The 23,546-nt window shown below is 41.7% G+C and overlaps 1 protein-coding gene across 10 annotated transcripts in view; it reads right to left on the reverse strand.

Annotated features, from left to right (window-relative positions):
* The window catches only part of LOC110981038 (uncharacterized), a 73,981-nt gene that overhangs the window by 31,957 nt on the left and 18,478 nt on the right, over positions 1 to 23,546 (reverse strand). For 4 of the 10 annotated variants that reach the window (XM_022238198.2, XM_022238195.2, XM_022238200.2 and 1 more), the window contains 2 exons: positions 4,719 to 4,829; positions 1,815 to 1,879 (listed from right to left, as the gene is read on the reverse strand). In XM_022238198.2, the coding sequence (XP_022093890.2) occupies positions 1,815 to 1,879; positions 4,719 to 4,829 (176 nt within the window). Of the gene's footprint in view, positions 1 to 1,814; positions 1,880 to 4,718; positions 4,830 to 13,251; positions 13,721 to 20,619; positions 20,962 to 21,158; positions 21,561 to 23,546 lie in introns of those variants that run through there. The other 6 variants (XM_022238201.2, XM_087145750.1, XM_087145749.1 and 3 more) reach the window with 6 other exon arrangements.

A 23,546-nucleotide genomic window follows, 5' to 3' on the forward strand; every position in this document is an offset into this window, starting at 1 on the left:
ACAGTATTGAATTTGTGAGGAGAATTTGATTAGCCGACCAGAAACAAAAGCGGCTGGCATCATTGGTGTATAAAAATGAAAAAAAAAAAAGTCTGCACAGGTGAGCGCACTAAGTACCAACCATGCAGGCCAGACAGGTGTGGCATGATTGGACGCTGATGACAGTGTTGTCTGGGAAACAACAAAACCTTGTCTAGGATGGTAACAAAATATGCTTAGCAACAGCTGTGAATATTTACGTGGCTTGAAAATACTCTTTTCACATGTGACAAGACTCACTTTCTCAGGAAGGGACTTTTTAGCAAGTTTTGTTAAGGATGTTTTACACCTGAACAAGCAAACTTGAATCCTGAGCCAGCAAGTCTTGGTAAACGTTCCAGTAAATCCACCAGCAAGTCCACCTTTAACCCTCAAAGAGCAGGGCTGTTTTGGACTACATGTACATGTGCATGTACATCTTACAGCTTGGGAGGGGGGCCAGACACCCCCAAGCACTCCGCTATAACAGCCCGGATCACTTTGAAACTTTAACATGCACTTAAAGGCACTCATTGTGAGTACAAACGTGAACTTTTAGTTTTATGACAAAGCTCTAGGGCTTTGGTGTTGTGGTCATTTGAAATTCTCGACCTCAAACGTGTCTGTCCATGCGCATAAAGCACACAATGGAAAAAATCTGGATTGCTGGTTGAACTTTCTCAGGAAGATGATGCCCTATTTTCACTGCATGTGTAAATTGTCAAAATGACCACAAGATGTCACTAAAAAAACCCTTTAAGGCTCAGCGCATAGTAGAAACATGCACTGCGACAAACTTGGAGAAAGTTTTGAGGGACCATCCCCCAAGTTTTTCAGGGTTAAGCTGAGTCAAAAGCTATTGAAAAAGAGCTGGGAAGAAAGCATTCCTTTGTCATCGTTTGCCATTTTTTCTGAGGCTAGTAACTGGACTTGTCATTTGGCTGATGACGGCCGCATTAAAAAATCAATTTACCGGTACCACGGCAACCGAGATCACAATCTTGTTTTACCATCAACAAACCAAAACGAGATTTTTACTTTAAACTTTTTAAATCTTGCTGGCAGCAATTCCTAGGTGGTCGCTTAACATCAAACCTTAAAAAATGATAGTCATCAGAGCCTGCAGGGGTTTTTATCGCTTAACTCAAGTTAATTCTCCCAAAGCCGGGAAGAGTTAGCACCAAGGAAGGTGCAACGAGACACTCATTGAAACATCCAAAGACATTCTGTGCAACGCTGCTGTCTGGGTCACTGTCCGCTGGCCCGGCCTAAAAGAAACTTCAATCAGTTTCCTCCTGAACGGGCAACAATGATTCTTTCAACAAGCCAAGTTGATTTCCCCAGACTTCTAGTACCATCTCTCACAGACCTCCCCCCACCGATAGGATTGTTCAGACACTTGAAGATGATTAAGACCATGCCTTGAGATCTCGCCTTGTGCTGATGCTGACATATGAGATTAAAAAACCCTGTGCAAATGCGTCCGTCTACATCTGCGGATGCTTCGTGCCTCGTTATAATGTGCCGACACACAGTACAATGTGTACGGTTTGAGAAATGCTAAAAAAAGCTGAAGTGACTTCGAAGAGTGGGGTGGCATGACCAACAAAATGCATAGTTTTAGAAAAGGAGGGGAAAAAAGCAAAATGACAGAAAAACCAGCTGTATTGTTTAACTTTAAGTTTACCAGAGGTGATTTTTAGAGGCAAAAAAGTTTCTGAGCACTCATGTACCGGTACCTCTGCTCTTAACGTTACCGTAAGCTTAAATTGTTTTAAAGCTAAACGTCTTCTTACTTTTCGATGAGCAGCTCCCCTTCTTCTACCTGTCTCCTAGTTCTTGCTGCCCGCCGTTCATCTTCCTGTCAAAGATTAGGGTTGGGTCAAAGGTTAAACTTGTTGATATAGTATAAAAAACTTATACAAGATATATACATGTAGTATTATGACCATGCACGTGCACAGGTTTTAAGCAACAGCAATATCTCCAATTGCTGTGGGAAAAAAAAAACCTGCATGGATCAGTAAAAATAATTCTTGGCCCAGCTGCAGGAATTTGGATGGATGCTATCCATCTTGGCCAGTCATTATCGAGACACGTATATTGATTTTCCCCCCAACCTGTGAATGTTGGTGCATATTTCACATTTTCCACAGCCTGTGATCTAGTTCACAAGATTGAGTTTTTTTTCCCAACTTCTTTTTTTATGGTGGCACTGTATCTTCTGCTCACCGCTGCATCGCGCCGGGCACTGCAGTGACTGAGCCACACCGTGATCGAGGTCGTGTTGATATTAAATACTGGAAAAGGCAATTTATCACTAACTGGAAGTAGACAAATCAGAAATTAGGTCGAGATTCAATCACCCCCCCTTCCTAAGGGTATTATCTTGAAGATTTCTGTGACCCTTATTGAGTACGTGCAGGTATCATTGATGGACTAGATTTCTAAGCGGCAAGCACTGCAACTGCCAACAATTACATGTACACCGTATGTAAGATGATTCACACTGTTAGACAAATGGCTAACTACAGGGGCCAAGACATGGGGAATAATAATTTCATCTTTCACGATTCGACCTATCAAAACAGCTTCTAAATTCACTCACTGAACTGAATGAAATTGAACATCGGTATTGGGCAAACGTATCGATCGATGACTTCACCTGACAGTCCTAGAATTCTCCAATTTCGTACTGTTTTGGACACATCCTTAGGGGCATACAGTTTTCAAGTCATTAACATGACCCCCTTTTTAGTGGTATTTTCAGAGAACATTTAAACAGGAACAAGTACGCCGGGCAAACCTCAGAATCTGTTGTGTTGCCCAGGTTCGTCAAACAGCAAGCACTTAATGCACGACCATGGTCAAGCTACGTGAACACGAGGCCAGGCATAATCAGTACTCTACATGTACTAGTACATGCCCCCCCCATCCAATCAAACCAAATACCGTAAATATTCAGGACTTTAATGCTCAGTGATCGCAGACCGTTATTATTCCCACGTGCATGTACCGGTACACTCGGAGGCCGATGCCACGTCCTTCACATCCCCCCCTTCCCTTCCCCCGTCAGACGTGGGAGAGAAGTTGGGAGAGATCAAATATCACAAGGTCGTATGGTGTGAACATGGGAGGTGCGACTTCCCAGAACGTGACATTGTATGTGGGGACGTGCGTGTCCCTCTGCCAGAGTGTGTACACCTCGTCCGATGCAGTCCCTTGCAGGTGTGAGAGACATTTTCATTTCTGTCAGCAGGATTAACAAAACTAGGGCAAGGTTTAGTAAACAATTTTGATCTTCTTTTAAAGATGCATTAGAAAGGGAAAAAAAGCCATCCGCCCCAAATGTTCCTGATGAAAATCAGGCATCTTTTGATCAAAAAATAGTATGATCTAAATTGGGAGGAACAAGGATTCTAGAAAACAGCAATATCCCAACTCAACAAACGAAAACGATGGAATTAGCAGAGTGAATTAATACCGGTAGAAAAGTGCCATCTCTTTCTATACATAGTGCATGCACATGCAATACATATATTGTACATGTGCATGTAATTATTATATACCAATAAGTATGTACATGTATGCACATGTCCATGTCCATGTATGCACATGTCCATGTACATGTCAAATAACGTACCGGTACATACACTGTATGTATCTTGCATGTACTGTACATATACGGTATTGCGTACATTAACTTGTACATGTACATTGCACATTTACAGAAGTTAGACTAATTTCCCATGATTTCAAGAGGATATCATCCCTGCATCTTTTAACGTTCTCAGCTGCTCCAATTAGCCACAACACCGCAAGACACGGCATACATGTAACTATTGCAAAAGCGGACAGCACAGCGGATGGACGCCTGGGACCACAGGCACATGGCGCATGTGACTGTCCCTACGGAAATGGAGCAGTCGGCACAATCAGGAATGCGTGCGACCCACGCGATGAGCAAATCTTCAGAGGGTTTCCCGCTGAAGAGACTCTCTGAATATTTATTAGTTTTGGCAGCTTGACTTTCTTCAGGAAGACAGAAGGGTGATTGGAATCAGATTAACATTTATAAATGCAGGTCAGATTTAAATACCAGTGTAAAGCAGGGCTACGTACATGTACATGTAAATGTACAGAGCTGTCCATCACTAATGGTCATTAACAACATGCAGTGCAGACAAGCAACACCTAACAAGACAAACACATCCATCTAAATTCACGTCACAGCGAACTAAAACTAACCATACAATACCAATAAAGCACCACAATCTTTCCCCACTCCAAAAACAGTGCACAATCACCAGAAACTGTTCTCAAAACCAAAGGCTTTTATTAAATCAAAAATGCATTATCCATGAGTCAATTTGTTCACTGTAAAAAAATTCAATAAGGTCACATATTGTGGTACACGTGCGTGTATTGGGAGAGTTGAAAGTTAAATAGGTAAAGGACGATTGGTTTATCAGGCAAGCTCCAACATTGTTGTGTAACAAGAAATTTGTTGCTGATACATGTACGTATCATTTCAAACTTTTGACTATTAACTGAAATTTCGAATAACCCTTTCCGAAGTGTTTATTATTTGCTCTCTGTCCTTAAATCTCATCCGCCTGGAGAGTTCTTTTTCTAACTACCCGGTATCCTAAGAGACTCAGAATAAAATGTGCAAAGTTCAAGATGGGACAGCACCATACCTTGTTGAACTGTTCAAAGAGTAGTTCCACATACTTCTTGCGAGCCAGGTATCCTCTGTAATGTGACTGGATGCAGATGGCTGCTTTGTCTTGTCTGGATAAGGTGTCAGCCTGAAAAACACAACAACAAAAGTTGACTCCTGACGTCAGTTCCAAGTCTGCCCAGAGGGAAGCAAAAGCTTTGGGATCGGACTCGGACAAAACGGAGACTTCACTGCTGACATGGGCCTCAACTAGAGATACAGCTGCTGTACAAATGTACATACATGTAATAATAAGGTATGCATGTACATTGTACAAAGAACCGGTACCTTCTACGTAAAAGCGTTTTTCTCAGAAAACGTCACGATGGAACCCTGACTAAAACCAAGGGTGTTTACATGAGTGCCCACACCTGGCTAGCAATGATTTACATGTATGCACATCACCGTCTGAGTGCGCGATCAGCAACAAACATATCAAAATGTGCCTTCGGACCCTGTACCATGTCATGCCTGGACTTTACAAAACCCACTGGAATGCCTTCAAGGGACATCATCAGCGGAGGTGGTGACATTTACCTGTTTATATTGCACGCATGCACTTGCACGAGTAATGTGCGCCCTACACGTACCGGCACAAGTTCAAACAGTGCAGTATAAATATGCTTATTTAACAACAAAGTCTCATATACGGTACATGTGCATGTAACCTGTACTTTGCAAAACACTGCCCACAAAAAATAAAAGCACTACAAGGCACATATTCATTTGCTTGGTTGTCGATACCATTCATTTTGTGCTGTTTGGCACTGAATGGGCAGCCAGGACTATATTTTCAATGAAAGCTGCTAATGTAGACAGCGAAATCCAAGTCTTGCACGCGTACATCCAAGTGTGCACTACAGAGAGATTTGTAATCATTCAAAGGGAGGCACTTGCAGAGGCAAAGTGATATTAAAGACATCTGCAACATTAAAGACGTTTGAAAAATAGCAGCGAGATTGCTGCCATATTCCTGAATGCTCAATGACAAAGATGAGGATCTCAAAGATGTGCGTGGGTGAGTTTTTTGGCCGGCTCTTGGGTTGTTCTGTCTTGACATTTTCCTTTCAGAAATTTGAGACCGGACTGCATTGACAGCAACGAGTGTATTGATGGCAAAAGGGGATATGTGAATCCTCACTGGGATTTCTTTAACATCCTTGATTCTTTAAAATGTACACGCTATGCACACAACTACAACATGACTCTATGTGCCAAGACTCCATTCTTATGAATTGGATTTTTATAAGTTAGCTCTTCTGGCACGTACAATCACAGCAACCAAAGTTGGGGGAGGTGATCTTGCAGATAAACTGAATGGGCACTGAATTAGAAAAAGCTCATCCCACCTGGTGGGACCCATCACCACTCGCCCGTTGAATTAGGGTACCAGTTTTTACCACCCCACTGCAGTACCGTTTTATTCCAAATACATGTACATATGTATAAAGAAAGATAACACTACCCAACAAAGTCACCACAGGATATCAAAAGTTGTCCCAAATTGACGTCAAATTTACTAGATGCAGTCCAGCAGTCCACTGCAATCTGACTTTGCTGAAACAGCACAACATACATGTACATCTGCATGGAGCCTGATGTTGGTGTCAGCACATGTACAGTACAGTACATGTAAGGTGTGCTGAACTGCGTCACCGAAAAATCACTTTAAATGCCTTAATGAACACTGCATACATGTACATGTACTTGGACTCAAGTGGGAACCATGATGCAGGCTTTGAAAAGAGCAACTACACGTACATGTCGTCACGTCCACTCACACATCCAATGTGCTTTTACTACCACACCACATATACACCCATACACCTACTGTACAGGTATGTTCAATGTGATTTCAATCATTTAAGTCGATTAACAATCTGCCAAATCTAATCCCACCTACTGTACAGGTATGTTCAATGTGATTTCAATCATTTAAGTCGATTAACAATCTGCCAAATCTAATCCCACCTACTGTACAGGTATGTTCAATGTGATTTCAATCATTTAAGTCGATTAACAATCTGCCAAATCTAATCCCACCTACTGTACAGGTATGTTCAATGTGATTTCAATCATTTAAGTCGATTAACAATCTGCCAAATCTAATCCCACCTACTGTACAGGTATGTTCAATGTGATTTCAATCATTTAAGTCGATTAACAATCTGCCAAATCTAATCCACATAATCAAATTTGACTGATTACATTCAGTATGACTTCATACTATCAAGCATTTCGTCTTTAGCTCACCGTAAGGATACCAATATTGTTACCTATTATTTAATTTTGGAAACAAGCATTGACTAATCAATCCTAAAACACCTTCTCCAAGGTTTCTGATAGAGCTCCTTGGAGTCTGTTTCCATTTTGTTTTTTTTTTTTTTGGCTTTTGATTTTGAAATATTTTGTGGTGTTTGTCCTGTAGATTAACATGTATAGATTTTTTGTGAGGACTGCCATGAAGGAAAACTTCCAATTCTTTTTCCTGAAAGTTTAGAAGTGTTTCAGGCGAAAGTAAAGAATTCAATGGAAGAACATTTGAAGAAGAAATGAAATTACATACAGAATATGTATGAACAGGTGTATTTTAACAAGGCCCCCCCAAACTTTCTTTAGATTCTTGAATACGTGCACATAATGTACATCGGTGTTACATGTAAGTACACATGTACATGTATGGTACTCCATGTACAGTACATGGACTCAACTTTATGGAACAGCCTTTGCTGGTTCATCTGCAAGGGAAAATCAGCAAGACTGATTTGCTGTACTGTCCCGTGTACAGGTGAACATGTAATTTTTTTTCCCCTGGACAAGGCACGCCCAATTAACCAGGTTAATCCAGTGACCCACATTGGAGAGTCCAGAGAAGCTCTAATACAGGCTATCAGTCCTGTAACTCAACACCAGGCATTTACAATTTAAATGAGCATCCCTACTCCATTCCCAAAAATGTGCGAGCCGGAATGATCCGGCCGGGATGCAGGTAAACCAGTCTGGGATGAAACGAAACCCTCCTGGCACGTTGGAGACTCTATCAAACGACCCCCCCCCTCCCTCGGAACCACCACCGGTCGTATTTATCCAGAAGGCAGAGTCTCCTCAAAGATGCCCGCAGCCCTCCATAAAACTTAAGGTTCTTACCTTCACCCTCAAATTTCGAAGGTCCCAACGCGCCCGCGCTCTGGCACGTACGGCTGTTTATGAATTAAACCCACCCTGGGGCAATTCACGATCGGATTGTGGAACGTGTCGTGCCGGGCCAAGCATTTAGGAGGGAAACTGAGGACATGGCCCGATGATAAATGTACCAACGTTGGGGGTAGGTTAAATCCACGATGTGCATCAGCCATATTTACTGCATAGGTTCTGTGTGGCTTTTTATATACGAATCCTGATCATGTGTTTCAGAATTTGAAATTCACAATGTATCTGTAAAGGATATCCTAAACAATAGAACATTGTTGTTATTTTTGTTAATCATAATGGGAAATTTACTTAGATATGAATACAAGAAAATTATTCAAAGTGACTAAATGTGCAGGTACAATTAATGTCAGTCTTGTATTCGAGTCCAGCACAAGTCCCTGTAAGTACATGTACATCAGAAGTCCATCACCTGTCATTCAGTCTCAAGCCAATTCACTTTGTCACTGTTCACCCTGATACATGTACTTATGACTAGCCTTGTGAAGGGTCTTCTGACTGGACTTGTGACTGGCCTTGTGAAAGGACTTGTGACTGGACTTGTGAAAGGACTTGTGACTGGACTTGTGTTGGGCAGGATTATGGGAGGGGGAGGAGCTAAGGTGGCCAGGATGAGTACAAAAGTGAGAAGTATCGTGACTCATGAGTCTATTCATTCAACCCTAGCTTGGAAACAAATGCTAAATCACAAACTAAGGAGGGCCTGGAGTTTAAATCCTCGTAGAATCTCTTTGGGAAAGATTCTTCTAGGTCACTGTAGCCAGCAAGCAGTTTACAGTAGTTTTGTATTACTATGTTCTCAAAAGGCCAAATAAGTTAAGAATGAGATGAAACAGAGTATTTTACTTTATTCATGGGGATGCCATGTTTGATCTTGTTCTCTGAATCTATCATATTATTACGTACACTGTACATGGGATGGTGCCAGACTACACTGGGTTCCAAGCCTACATTTACATGTAACTTTCAGGGTTTTTTAAATTGGCCAAAAACTTTTACTTGTGACAAAACTTGAAATTATTCTAAACATAAACTGGCATGATGAATCTGTATATGTACCTTCATTGTTGCTGCTATTGTTACTCTCGAGTTCCCAAAATGAAAGCTTTCAATTCAAAATGGCCGTCACATGAATACAGTCTATGCCATCACAAGTGCTTGCTATATATACGGGCAGTCCATACATACATACATTGTACCGGTGCATGCATGTTAAGGGGACACTTCAGCAGTGCTTCAAAACACACGTGAGCAGTGCATTAAAAAAAAAGTGAGCTGAGCTGTTTGGGCATACGTCACTACCCCTGCCGTCACTACCCATGCAACATAATAACCCACTAATTCCAGCCCTCTTTCAGTGCAATTATAACCTGCCTTTAGTTACTCTTTGTGCATTCATGTCACGTCGCTGTGATGACCCTCCAATCAAGTCTGTCCCTGTGGCCGGTCAGGCACGTCACGGGGAAAAATTCCAAGTCGGTTCTGAGGGGCACATCCTCAGGCTGAGCTGGATTTTAATGTCACCACGCAGGCAGTTAAGGAATGCAAAGCTGTCATCACATTGAACCTTGGGAAAGTGTAAGTTTGAGGAAGAATGATGCCGGTAACTTCAGTGTTTGCCATAACTTAGATCGAAAAGATCAAGAAGTACGTTGTGCAAGTACACCCTGTACATGACAGTGCCTGTGAATAGCGTATGGACAGCATCTTACGGTGACATCCTGTTTCTAACTCACAGGGGTGAGATTGACCAATGATAAAAATAGCTGAATGCAGCTGAAAAAAAGGCATCAAGAAGCCGAACTGTGAAAATCTCCTCTACTTTTGTACACAGCCAGTGAGGAAAAAAAGATGAAATCTAAAACAAAAAAAAGCTGGAATCAGCTAAAAAGCTGGGAAATTTCACCCTTGAACATGTTGAACTCATCAACAGCCACAGTACATGTACATGTATCTGTGGAAATCTACTCATAACCACTGTACCTACATGTACATGTAGAGACATACAGTAAGGCGCTATGTACATGTACCCGGTACATGTATAGTACATACTTGTAGGATACGGCACAAACATCTTTCAGACCAATGTACATGTACATGTATTCACCAATGGATTGGAACACACTTCAGCACCTACATGTATCTGTATGTACGCCAACATGTACATGTAACAATGTGGAAGTTTGTTAATGATGTATACATGTATGTACCGGTACACATGTACATGTGTGTGTTGTGTCTTACAAATGTACATGTACCAAATGTTCTTGAGACATATACACGTACACATACATATAGACACTATTGTTTTTCTACATGTACCATGAAATGTTCATCGTCCCTCAACCACGGAATATTCCAGCAGCAAGACCATCAATTATTCATGAGACGGAGTGCGTGGGTGGGGGGTATATTGAATCCGTACATACACTGTGGAGGGATATAGGTATCGATTTAAAATTGAGATGAATGAGCACGCGCTTCCCATCTCCTTCGAGATCTCCCACGAGTTTTTCCATGGTAAGCTATGAGAATTACCCGCATATTCTCAGTCAGGCATCTAAACCGAAAAGCGGATTCCTTGCCACAGCATGTGCATGTATGCTTTCTGAGGGAGTTGTGGTAGAACATCTTTGGCTTCGATGCTGTTTCGGCGCATTAGTGGGCCATAATGCAATTTCTGTGGGCGTGAGCAACAAGCCGTGTTACATTCGGGCCATGAATTGCAATGCAATTGGTCGGCATTCATTCAAGGCAAAGTCGGAACAACTACAGTATACATGTATGTACGTGTATACTGGTACAAAATTCAGAGAGGCCTTGAAGGTAGTGGCAAAATTGACTCACGTCAAATAAAATTACTGTGAAAGAAATGCAATTAAGAAATGTATCAGGCATGCGAGTTTTCCTCAGATCAGCTGATTCCTCATTTTCACTTCATACTCATGCCACTGAAAATTGAAAAACACTGAACAAAGTCTTGTAAAGATTGGAATTTCCTCGTTTTTTGTCAAAGTCTGAGTTGCATGCCTGAATGTACATGTATGTGTGGATATGTCTGTGTGGATATGTCTGTGTGGATATGTCTGTGTGGATATGTCTGTGTGGATATGTCTGTGTGGACATGTCTGTGTGGATATGTCTGTGTGGATATGTCTGTTGCTTTTAATCATTCAGATTCATTCTGCACATCTAATCGACGCACAAGCACTGTGTACGTGTACGGATGACATCTTGAACTGGTCCAGGTAACGGGCCCAACGTAACTTGAGATCATTCGTGGATAATTACCACACATTACACATACATGTACCTGTCTAAGTCCATAATGACACCACAGGTACATGTACGTACCTGTAAGCATGGAGGATGTAATCAAACTCACTGATGCTGAACAGACGATAGAGACCCATGTCTACAGTGTAAATGTAAAGGGACACAGAAGATTCTTCCACGGCCCTCGTGCAGCCGTAACAACATGCCACGAGACCTTCAGAGCATTTCCTCTGCTCCGCTGGCCCAGATTCGGGCTGGCACACTCCAGCACCATTACAGTGTCGGCTCTAATTACACTCCATCCATTGGGCCACCACGGTTTGCCGCTGGGGAAAAAGATACCGGTACTAGATGTATATGACCCGATTGAGAAGTAATTACAGAAGCGATTGGGCCGGTTTTGAATTGCACAGATTTTGTGATCCTCAGAATCCAATCCACAACCGCCACACCTACTGCACCTGATGAAGCGATAACTCAGCATGCTCAGAAAACAAATACTCTCCTTGTAACCCAACCCACCCTGAGCTGAAGTGCACCCTCACTGGCAAAAAGAAAGATAGATGGTACTAAGGCGTGCACGCGAAGACCGACATTCCAGACTAAATTCGTTGCACATACCCACCCTGCTCCACGTCAAACGTGCATAAACTTACGCGCCTGTGTGGTGAGTGCATACCAAATGACTGTCAATTTCATTTCAAAATAAGCCCTCTTTTGTTCCTGCTCAGGGCGGATACCCTACTATGTATTTGGTACCTTCCAAAATAGTTCAACATTTCAAATCAGGGTTCCTGTAACTTTAGGAAAACAAACATCCATGAATTTTCCATGGCCAAAATTCAGACCTACTGTAAATTTTGTGACCTACATGTACATGTACTTTATCACAGCCGACTACAAAACTTTACAGCTTACACAAAAATAAAAAATGCATCAGAAAAAAACAACATAACATAGCAAGAAATTCCTTGGCACGTGACACATTGCAGGCCTACATATCATAGGCATCGTAGTTCATACTTCTTTGCTTTTATCAATAAACCAGTTGAGATAAACTGGTCCTCGCAAAATTCCAAGAGCTTTATGCTGTCGCAAAATTTTTCCAGACATCATTGAAATTTTTTTCATGGTTTTTCCAGGTACACACATGTACATGTACTTTTCCAAGGCCATGAGAAATCAGACAAGACTCCTCCTTTAAACAAGCAATCAATACACTGTCGTTAGCTCAAAGCTCATGTGTTACTCATGTCAGAATCCAAACAGCCCCTTCTCTGAGCTGCAACGCTCTATAGATCTCAGGACCTGACAAAAGCAATCAACGTCAAAGACACGTCAAAGAAACAGTAAGTTTCTAGAAATTGGAGTTCAACCATCTTTTTGTACCCTTCTAATATTTGTACATGTATACATTCACAGAAGCACGTTGACGCACAGTGAACAGGAAAACGGATTGGCACTTGTCATAATTCAGTTCTCTTTACTTTAATAATAACAATAATAATAAGCATTTGTAAAGCGCCATCTATCTAGCAAACTATTCCAAGGCGCTGTATTATCATTATCCCTGCACATTGGGCACACACATCATCTGGACATTCCTGAAACCATCTCCCATCTCTGTGGGAAGTATACTAGCCCAATGCTGCCATTTCGGCACAAAAGGCCAAACATTACCGTTTCTGCTCTCACAGGTATCCATTTACCTCTGGGTGGAGAGAGGCACATGGGGGTAAATTGACTTGCCCAAGATCGCAACATGCTGCCACCAGCTGGATTCGAACCCCTGACCCTATGATTAGAAGCTACATGCCTCCTTTAAATCCAATCATTCTCCATCCGTGCTTATATGTACGCTGTATTACTGATTCTTTGAATCCTCTGAGATTTTCTGCTCGTGTATCAAATCACCTATTCACATCATTACAAAAACTGTGTAAACATGTATGAATTGTGAGCTGACATGGAGGAGTGGACACGCTGCACAGCGCTTACAGATACATGTACGTACATGTACATACCTGACAAGGAAGATTTACCGCATTGTGCGTAGCACTGATGAAATATCTTGAATCCAAATCTGGTTGAGAGTTCCGTGCCACTTTTTTGTTTCTCACTTCGTCGGGCATCCAAGCACTAAGACACACAATGATGAAACTGACACTGACCTTCAAACTGGGTATCTGTAATTAAACCCGTCCTTTTCAAGCGTCCCTTTTCGATTTCTGACACCTGCGTCAAATTCAGCACTGCACTTGGATAAGTTTCTGGCAGGTTAAAAATTCTTGCGGGCAAAGTTCCCTCTGTCTTTGGAGTACCAAGAAAATTCCTAATCGGCTTTGAAACCGGAAGAGATGAAATCTGTTTGTCAATACTCCAAGTTTCATTGAAGACACAAGATGTTGTGGCATGAGGATTCAGCTGTAAACAAAAATTGTTGTGCAATGTAACGATGTTTCGATCATCACGACGTTACACATTGACAGATTGACTCACATGTGTTTACGTCATCCCGTTGAGGCTTTTACACGGGCCGGCACGTAGGCGGCGTACGGATCCGGCTGCACAGCAACTGTAGCTTCGAGAATCCACTCGGCCCGGCGACGGCCAATCCCTAACGTAGCTCTGTGTTGCACATGAAAATCCCCTTCACTGATGTCAATGCAGTCCCCAGTGACGTACACTGCATTCACTGTGTGGCCCATCACAGACAGCAGGCTAATAGAGTTAGCACCGCTCAGCCTGCTTGCATTGAAAATGCAGCCAGTCACACAGATCACCTTAAAAGGTCAGGGGGGCGGAACTTGGACTGGCCAATTGGAGCCGGGTTATTTGGTCAGATTGTGAATGAGTAGTGTGTGGAGGGACTGCAACAGTCCGAAGGCGGGGACTTGGTGTGACCAATCAGAAGGGCTGGAGCAGAATATACATGATGAGGAGAGTGACACAGGCTTCCTTAAATGGTCAAAAGGGAGGGGCTTAGTAAAACCATGGGAATGGAAAAGAAGGGCCAATCATGCATGGCACGGTAGCCTGACTGGAAGATGAATAAATGAGCATCTTGAAGGCCAAGGCCACTTAATGCATGCTCACAGGCCACACACATCACGTACAAAAACACATGGGTCCGCTGAACACAAATCACATGTAGTTTGAGCTGCATGAGTTTAAAAGAATTAATGGGTATACCGTTTGAAGGTCTTGTACATGTAAATTTAATGTTGTTTTCCTAATTACTGCATACCAGCTGTGCACTGTTACACAATGTGTACACCACATGTAATTTATACAGGGGGCCATGGGCAGAGAGCATCAATGCTCATAGCACTGAAGGACATTTGGCTCCAACTGCCATATCAAAACTTCATGCATGTTTTAAACAATCGTTATAACAGGGCATTGTGGGAAATATCGAATTCGAGCAATGGTATTATGTGTTTTGTGCAAATTCACCCCTAATCACAATTTAGGCTGGGATGCACATGTGATCGAGATCCAAACAAAAAATGTCCAGTATTCCCCCTACTGTTGTGGTGTACGTGTAAATGTACATGTATCGCACTAATACATGTAGGGCTGTGTCAAATCTCTGAATATTCGATCGATTATCAAATATTTGAATATTGTTTTCTGAATTTGAATATTTGAAATGAGAAAAAATCACACTATGGAGGCTTGTTTCAAGCAGATTCAAATGAAAAGCGAGAGAATGATACTGGTATATCTTTCAATTCAAAAAGTAAATTATTCATTAAAAAATTTAAAGGAATTAACTGTCAACAGGGGCAAGAAGTATTGTTTGTCTGTTAAATCTTGCTGAATCATGGCTGAAGATAGTCCTAGAGCACCTCATCAAAAGTTCAGCGAAAAACATGAAGTTTTCTGGAAGTTTTGATCCGTTAAAAACAGGTTTTTTTCAAGTGGCATTTAGAGGCTTTCTGGTACATTTACAAGAAACTAGGTATCATTTTTTGACAATTTGGGTCTGAAACACCTTAGAAAGATTAAAATTTAGATCGTGAGTGCATTGCATTTGACCTGCGAGTGATCAAGTGCACTGTGAAGAGGAGTACTATACTAAACAAGACTGCGCGAAAAAAATTACTGTACATGTACAATGAACTCTGCTCTAAGCAAGGAAGAGGGTATTATACTCATGGCTTGAAGAAAATTATCTAAACCCCTGCACGTGAATGTTCACTGTACATGTACATGTGTGCTTCTTCCATCTACTGTTGTTATAGACTGCACCGGTGTCTGCAATGTGACAGGGAAATCAAAGCAGATAAACTAACAAATAGGTGCACATTTTGGCTGAGAGTCATCAGTGGCAGAAAATGCCCAGCAAATGACTCAAGATGCCATTTCATCAAGATCCAGGGGTGTCCGCTGAATTACTGCACTGCTCTCAAGTATTCTTTGACCTACTTCTCCAGTCTTCTTGTAAATAAAACCTCTCCACTCACACACAGTTTGCCACGGAGGAATCTGGTTAAAGCTGAAATGTTGGCTGGATGAAAAAACAAAAACACTTGATACCTCAAGCATCAGACATGTCAGAAAGTCTTGAAATGCCAAGGATGACCAGTGATATCACCCTGCATAAATGCACTCATTAAATACTAATGCACTTTTGACAAGCAGAGGATGTTTATTCACTCAACATGACTAATTATCAAATTCTACGGGCTACATGGCTAATGACTAATTTTCCAGAATGCAGGGCGCCATGGAGATCAGCTTAACATCTATGCACAGTAAACCATGTACGTACATGGACTGGTACATGTACCAGCGTACAGTCTATGTACAGTATCTGAACAAGAGATTTGACCCCTCAGAAACCCCTCACTTTTACAATTACATTTAAATCTTGGTCTCTAATTTCTTTTTAAGTCTATAAAAGCTTCTTCCAATTGCTCGATCCCTCTCCTCCCAAGTTTCTGGGGTTTGAACAATACATGTCATGTGTCAAATCATGGTACAAATCAATTTCTCAAATTCTATTCTTGTCGGAGCAATAAAATCAGGGAAATCATGTCCATGTACAGGTACATGTACTTTCCAAATTTTATGTACACGATTCTAAACCCCTAACGTAGCACTCCTAGGCCTTGTCAGCCCTTGGTTGCTTTGCACAAGGGGACAAACAAAGACAAACGGACAAACATGGTATAGGCCTACAGGGTTGTAAGAGGGCTGCATGTATGGAATGACAATTGTGTGTGAAGTTTAAGGTGCACATATATCGGTACAGGTAGCCAATATACATGTATGGGCCCAACGTCGCGATAACCACACATTCTGTGCCTAATTATGAAATCAACAGTCAGACAGTCTACGCTAACGGCTCTATATAGCACAAAACCTCCGCACAAGCACAGAATCCTTAATTGCAATATGCGCATAACCCAAGTCTCTGCTGAGGCCAACTTTTTTTTATTATGATATAGAAAAAACCAATTCAAGCAAAAAAATTACAAATGTTTTATCCAGATTATAGTTTTTCATTGTTTTGAAAAAAAAATTACACAAAAATACTTTTCATAAGTTTATTGTAGGAGAAAAATGGAACTTTAGAGGCCTTTTTCTTCATTCATGTTTTTTCCTGTCCTCCGACCCTGCAAAACACGTACCGGATATTTTTGTAATCCAGTAAATAGAAAAAAATGCAAGCCTTTTCAAGGCCAAATTCTCTCTGCAACGTGTACTCATGCCAGTATGATTAGCAAAGATTTTTCGCTGTCTGTATGCCAAACCATAAAACCATGCCACGCATGCAGTCCAAAATTCGACAGGAAAAAAACTGGAATTAGGCTAAGCTGCGGGGCAACTTTGCCATGAGTATAATGGTGCCTGGGAAAAAATGAATACCAATAATTAAGCGGGAAAAGTGATTATTCATCAATTCACTCCCACTGCAACACCGACACCCATTTGAAAATCAAAGTTACATTTACAATGCACAGGCACGGCAAGTTCAATCAAGAGACGCTAGTTAACTTGTGGTTGGTTAGTGACGTACATGTACATGTACCTAGCGCATGTGCAGTGAAGTGTGAACAACCCAAGTCAACTGTTTTCAGGTCATTAGGCCGAAGGGGAGAAAAGGTGGCCGCAGGAAGGGCAAACTAGCACAAATTAAAGTGAGAGTGGGCGTTACTAGTAACGCTCTGTTTTGCCAGTAATTTTCTTATGACTGATTCTCTTTGCACTGTGCTATTAGAAATTTTACGGCAACCAACAACGCGACCAACCTTGATAGGCTGGTCGCAAATACATACATGTGGTTGACTAGACTAGTCCAATCATCGTCGACCAACGTGCGTTCAATCAGAGTTAGTCGAACTGTGGTTAACTTTGGTCCCTGATCGAACTTGACCATACATGTACATGTATCTTCAATGACAAGCTGTGCCATGATTAATGCACACATGATTGCAGCATACACATCTGGGAGGCAACTGAAGTACACATGCGCGCTTCTCTGCTTGTACAATGTGCATTGGCGTGGCTTACTGCATGTATCCGTCATGCAAAAATGGACCGCATTAGTCCAAAAGCAATCCGGCGGTCCTGTAAATCACCATAATTCGCCACGTTTGGGTTCATAATGGATTAATAATTGCTCAACCCGGCAGCATGTCTGGTTGATTTATATTTACGGTGTAGTCCAGGGGACCATGAGGCGGAAAAAATATATGAACCCAAGAAGAAGTTACTGCTGTGAGAGACGGAACAACACCAGCAGACTCCGGGCCGAGACGTGCCCATCAATGGTTAGGGTAATTACGTGTAATTACAAACGGCGCCATTATCTTAAACTGTAGAAAAAAATGCGGTGTCTGCTTATTTGATTGCCCTATTATGAGGCATGCCAATGCAAAGCGGGAATCTTCAGGAAATTGCTGTATAAAGCAGAGAGGCAGTGCCTATTTGGTATTTTGACCGACAAGGATGCCGGTAATTTAGCCATGGAATATTACCACAGCAGGTTGTATGAGCACAACGGCAGGTGTGTTCAAAAGCACATACAAAACTTTTCCCAGATAGACACTACATAGATTTTGCTTTTAGTTTGAGATAAAAGATCTATGATTACTGTTTTCTTGTTTGTTTGTTTTTTTTCTTGCGAGAGTATAAAATGTGGAAATGGTCTTTTGGGGCAAGGGAGATTGAGGAAAGGAAGGAAAAGGAAAAATGAGCCAGGAAATGTCATGACGCTCATGTGTCCATTACATTTCCAAAAGACATCTTTGATGAGAAAGATACGGTAGTGTAGAAATTACTGCAGAGAAATTCTAAAAAAAATCATCTGAAGGGTTACACAGATCTCGAGATTCTCAGATTTAAGCCATTCTTCAGCAAGGTACAGTACATGTGTATGAATAACTTGAGGAAACTTTCTAATGCACGTAAGTAAAAGCTAGACCTCCTTCAAGATGGAGAAACAGAAACAAGAATGGAGTAAGTGGACTGTTCACAAATTATCTAGGCCATCGGCGGCACATCAATCGCCAAGAATGACTGACTTTAACATCCGTTTCTGTGGCAACCATTGGCAAGCACAAGACTCACTAAGGCATGCGCGAGGCCCAGCTAGACAATCTGGCGCCATCCGAACAATACGGCAAAGTCGTTGGTTTTGTCTACGATGTGAGGAGACCAATTCAGTCTTTTCATTCTTCTTTACAATTGACAGACATCCTATTTTCTTTTTTTTTTTGGTGCCTTCACATCCCATTCATCTGGACAAGACCGACCATGCGGGCCCCTTTATCGAAGCCAAGGTCTCCCAGCAAAGGAAATCAACTGGAGAACAAGAAACCAATACCGGCAGCGGGAGTCAATCAATCGGAACCTGAGGAACATCAAAGGGTGCCGCCGATCAAATCAAACTGTCGTAAATTGTCGGCTATTGTTGCCAGTGACGACTCAACGGAGCCATGCCGATTTATAACTATCGCATCAACCTTGGCACTGGCATGACTGGAGGATACCGAAGACAGAAGCTCGGCAGGGATAATCTTATCTTGTGAGATGAAATTTCCCCCCCCCCTTTACTGTAGGCCTCTACGTGTACAAGTCCATGCTCATCGTAGTTAGAGGAAGTTTACCTTGCGCTTTTGTTTATTTTTCCCCTAGCCATTTTCTTTATTGTATGTGTAGCACGGAAAAATGGCACCCTAAACTAAGTCTGAATAAACAAAAAAAAAAACAAACCAGAATTTGGGGAACTCGCTAAAAAAAAACTTCAAATTTGATCGGGTAGGGAGGAGTCGCAAGGAAAATTAGGTGGAGGCAAACGACCGCAAATTTTATAGAAAGGAGGAAACAAAACACAAAAATGAAATTCCAAACATCTACCATGTCTACCTTTTTGAAATTTAAATTGAAATTGTATGTATACTTCAGTGCTTTTAAATGTAACATGTTTATTTTTGATGTTGTGAAACTTGTGTTTTAAGATTGTATGTTGTTGACTTTGTAGTGAATTTTTGCGTCCATGATTTTTCTAACACCGGGAAGGCAAATTTCATGCTCTTCTCTTTATACACTGGAAGGAAACGACAATAAAACACCTATTCTATTCTACCTGTACATGCCTAGGTTACTTTCAACAATATTTATGCACACATGGACAAATGCTCTGAGGGTTAAGGAATCCGTCCCTCTGAGAGAAACTTGAAAAATACAGCTCATCTTCAAACTAACCTCAAGGCACAGAGTGAACAATAATTGGGCACCAAGTCTAACGTGAAGCTGGTGATCGAGGCAAGGTTATCTGCTCTGTGCAAAAAGTACCCTCTCGCCCCTGGCAAAAAAGAGTGGCTTTCCAGACAAGTGCAAGACATGACGTGACAGTGTCCTCGTCCATGTGAAGACGCTTCACTACTAACTGACTGAGTGCATACATGTACATGTACAAGTACATTTACGTGGACATGGTAAATTGTTAACCACCCATAGACATACATGTATCTGTCCAGAGTAGAATGCAGGCAAATACACATGTATGCAAAGACATGGTGATAATTTGTAGATAAGAAACGCACACACAAAAACTCCGTCTATTTTTCACCAAACAGCCCCAACACAGCCAATACGTTCTCCTGGTCCTCAGAGCACTACAAAAGGTACCGGTACATGTATTATTCATGCTAGTTGTTGAAGCTCTAATGGAGACTTTGCGTGGTAGCCATCTTGCAGGGCAGTTCTTTTGTTCCATTGGGAAATCTCCTTTGTGCACACCCAATAGAACAAAAACACGGGCCTGCAAGATGGCAGCCATGCAAACCCTCTATAAACATGTGCATGAAGTACTGGAACAAAGTGCAGCAGTGCCGGTCTGCTACATGTAAATGTATGTACCGGTATCACTTTCTTACAAATGATGCAGACCAACTAGCGTTGTATTCGACTCCATCACAAGTCCAGTCACAAGTCCCTTCACAAGTCCAGTCACAAGTCCTTTCACAAGTCCTTTCACAAGTCTTCACAAGTCCCATCACGAGTCCCTTCACAAGTCCAGTCACAAGTCCTTTTACAAGTCCAGTCACAAGTCCCTTCACAAGGCCAGTCACAAGTCCCTTCACAAGGCCAGTCATAAGTAACAGGGTGAACAATGACAAAAGAATGCTGTTGTCACAGTTCATATGACTTGTGAATTGGCTTTTAAAAGACTGAATGACTTGTGATGGACTTCTGATGGACTTACATGTACAGGGACCTGCAGGGACTTGTGACTGACTTGAAGACATACACACGTACATGTACAACTACAGTACATGTTCACAGATGTGCTATGGGTCACATTGGGTGGTTACTGCTTAAGTTTGAAGTCTAACATGTAAGACAAGCCCCTGATGTTGGGCCAGTCACGCGAGTTAAACCAGATACATGTAGATATTCCAATCATTTCACTTACGGCTTCCAGCATTTGTAGGTACTCCCAGACGGATGACATCTTGGCTTGGACATGTGCAAGCATGCAGCCACCACTGTCGACAGTAGCCTGATCACAGCCCCACTGACATTTTATTACACGCTCATCAAAAGGCACTCTGCAAGTTTATATGTATCATCAACATCCTCGGCACGCAAGCAAGTCACAACAGTGTCCGATATGAAATGAGCATGTCTGAGAAAAACCGCCCAGAATAACTAGACGTCTAGACGCCCCTGAGAATGTTATCACATGACACAGTGAAATAGAAACCTCAACAAAAGATCACTACCATATGACCTTTGTCAGAGCTCACAGCAGGACTTGAAAGCACGTTCTGCTGGCCATCATTTAGAGTTCTTAGGTCTCAATTTTATTTTCACTGTAGGCACCGTTGGTTCAAGGTATGGGACATGTGGCTACTAGTTGGACCGCAGGCTGGACAGTACACATGTAGCTGGCCATACAGCAAACACAGGGCAAGTCCTACAAGTACATGTACATGTACATAGGTTGTCAGTGAGACATTCTGCTAGTAGTACATGTACATGCTGAAGGGACTTGAAGTGATTAGACTTGCGCACAAGCCCTGTACTGGTACATATGCATGTACTTAAAGATAGTTACAATGTTGCAGTACATGTCTGTATCATTTCCTACATGTGTTCTGTTGAACGTGTCCTGACATATTCCATTGGTAATTAAACCATACCCTCTAGCTGTATCTACAATGAAGGGTACACATGTACATTTCGCTTACAGATACTGAAAAAAAAAGTGGTGTAATACCGGAAAATAAAAAGTTTGGCAGTATGCAATAAATTTGAAACGATTGATCAATTTACTGCGTGTCTATGTAGAAGACATTATACAGTTTGCCTTTTGAAGAAATTTATGATGGTCTATTGTGAAAGGCATTTGTGATGATGCATAAGAAACCTACAACTGCCATGTTTAATCTAGGCCACCTTGCACATTCCTTTAATTAATACAACCCTCTGTGACTTCATGATCTTGTCTCAGCATTCAGCACGAGACTGTTGACCTTAAACTGTGGGACCAAGTGTTGTGCACTGATCCCTGGGATATGTGCTGCTTGCTTTCGTCTGATTGGCTTGATGCCGGGTCGATGTACTCGGTCAAGCTCCTCTGAGAAGTTTGCAGAAGATCAACCAAACACTTCATCGGGAGGCACATCACAATATACAGAGAAGGATTCTGTCAAACAAGGACGTGGGTGGTGGGTGTTTGTAAAATAACACTCTCTACACTGCCGAGACAGATTCAGGGAACATTTCGGGAGTGAGAAATTAAGCCATCAGGGCACACAGAGAGAATCAGGATGGAGCTTTTGGTCAGAATCGGAAGTTTGTACATGGTAAAAAAAGTACTTGAGCTGGCTACATGCATGGATAGCTGAAGAAAGTGTCAGTTTTGTTATTGTTTGTGTAGCAAGAGCACCTCTGCCAGCAAGCAAACGTGTCATAAAAAGCTACATGTAAGTAGGTCGTTGCTACAGTGTTGTAGTCGAGGCCTCTTAAGAACATCACAGGACCCTATGATCTCAAAAGACCAACACAAGACCTCAAGTCTGAATTAAAGTCACCAAGTATTTCCTTTCCATATTGTTCAATTCTGTGACATGTACTTGTGACTTGTCTTGCGCATGCATCTTGCGTCTGGTCTTGTGACCAAGGTCTTGTGATGGTCTTCTTCAAATGCGTTTATCTCATACAAAAGACCAGGGCTCCCTGCTATGGCCCTACAGTTCACAATGCGGGTTGTAGTGTCTTTGCACATATATTGCTATGTAAACTCTGCCGTGGAATCAGAAGAGATACCAAAGATCAAATCTGCTTTTTACAAACCTTCATCGGAGTTCATGTTTGCTAAAGATGTTCCCAAGAAACCTAAGTACTGCAGTTATCCATTAATATTTTTTGAGCACACATTCAAAGGACATTTGTTTTATGGAATGCTGGCCAGTTTTGCCATTTCCACTTCAGACGTTTCAATGTTTCTTCATGGGTGCAGTTTTTTTAAACCTTAAAACAGGCAATCTGAATCTTCCAGTAACTACGGTACATGTAAACCTACAGTAAGAATATTGATTCAATGACTGATTACATGTGTTAACAAAGCAATTTCAAGGCGTAATTTAATCTATGCTGTGAATAAATTTGCTTGAATCACCTTTTCTTCTGGAATAGTGTTGTTCTCTCCAATTTTTGTTAATTCTGTTTTAATAGTGTACTCTACATTGTAATAATTTTTTACACACTATTACCTTGCGGAGAGACACAAAACTCAATTCAATGAAGCGGAGGAATGTAAGTAAGTAGAGACGAGAGAAGTTTTTTCCTCTGCTAA

Source organism: Acanthaster planci, linkage group LG14 (assembly GCF_054643075.1).
Source record: "Acanthaster planci isolate LZ-2023a linkage group LG14, COTS_SCS, whole genome shotgun sequence".
In the NCBI taxonomy this organism is placed as follows: Eukaryota; Metazoa; Echinodermata; class Asteroidea; order Valvatida; family Acanthasteridae; genus Acanthaster; species Acanthaster planci.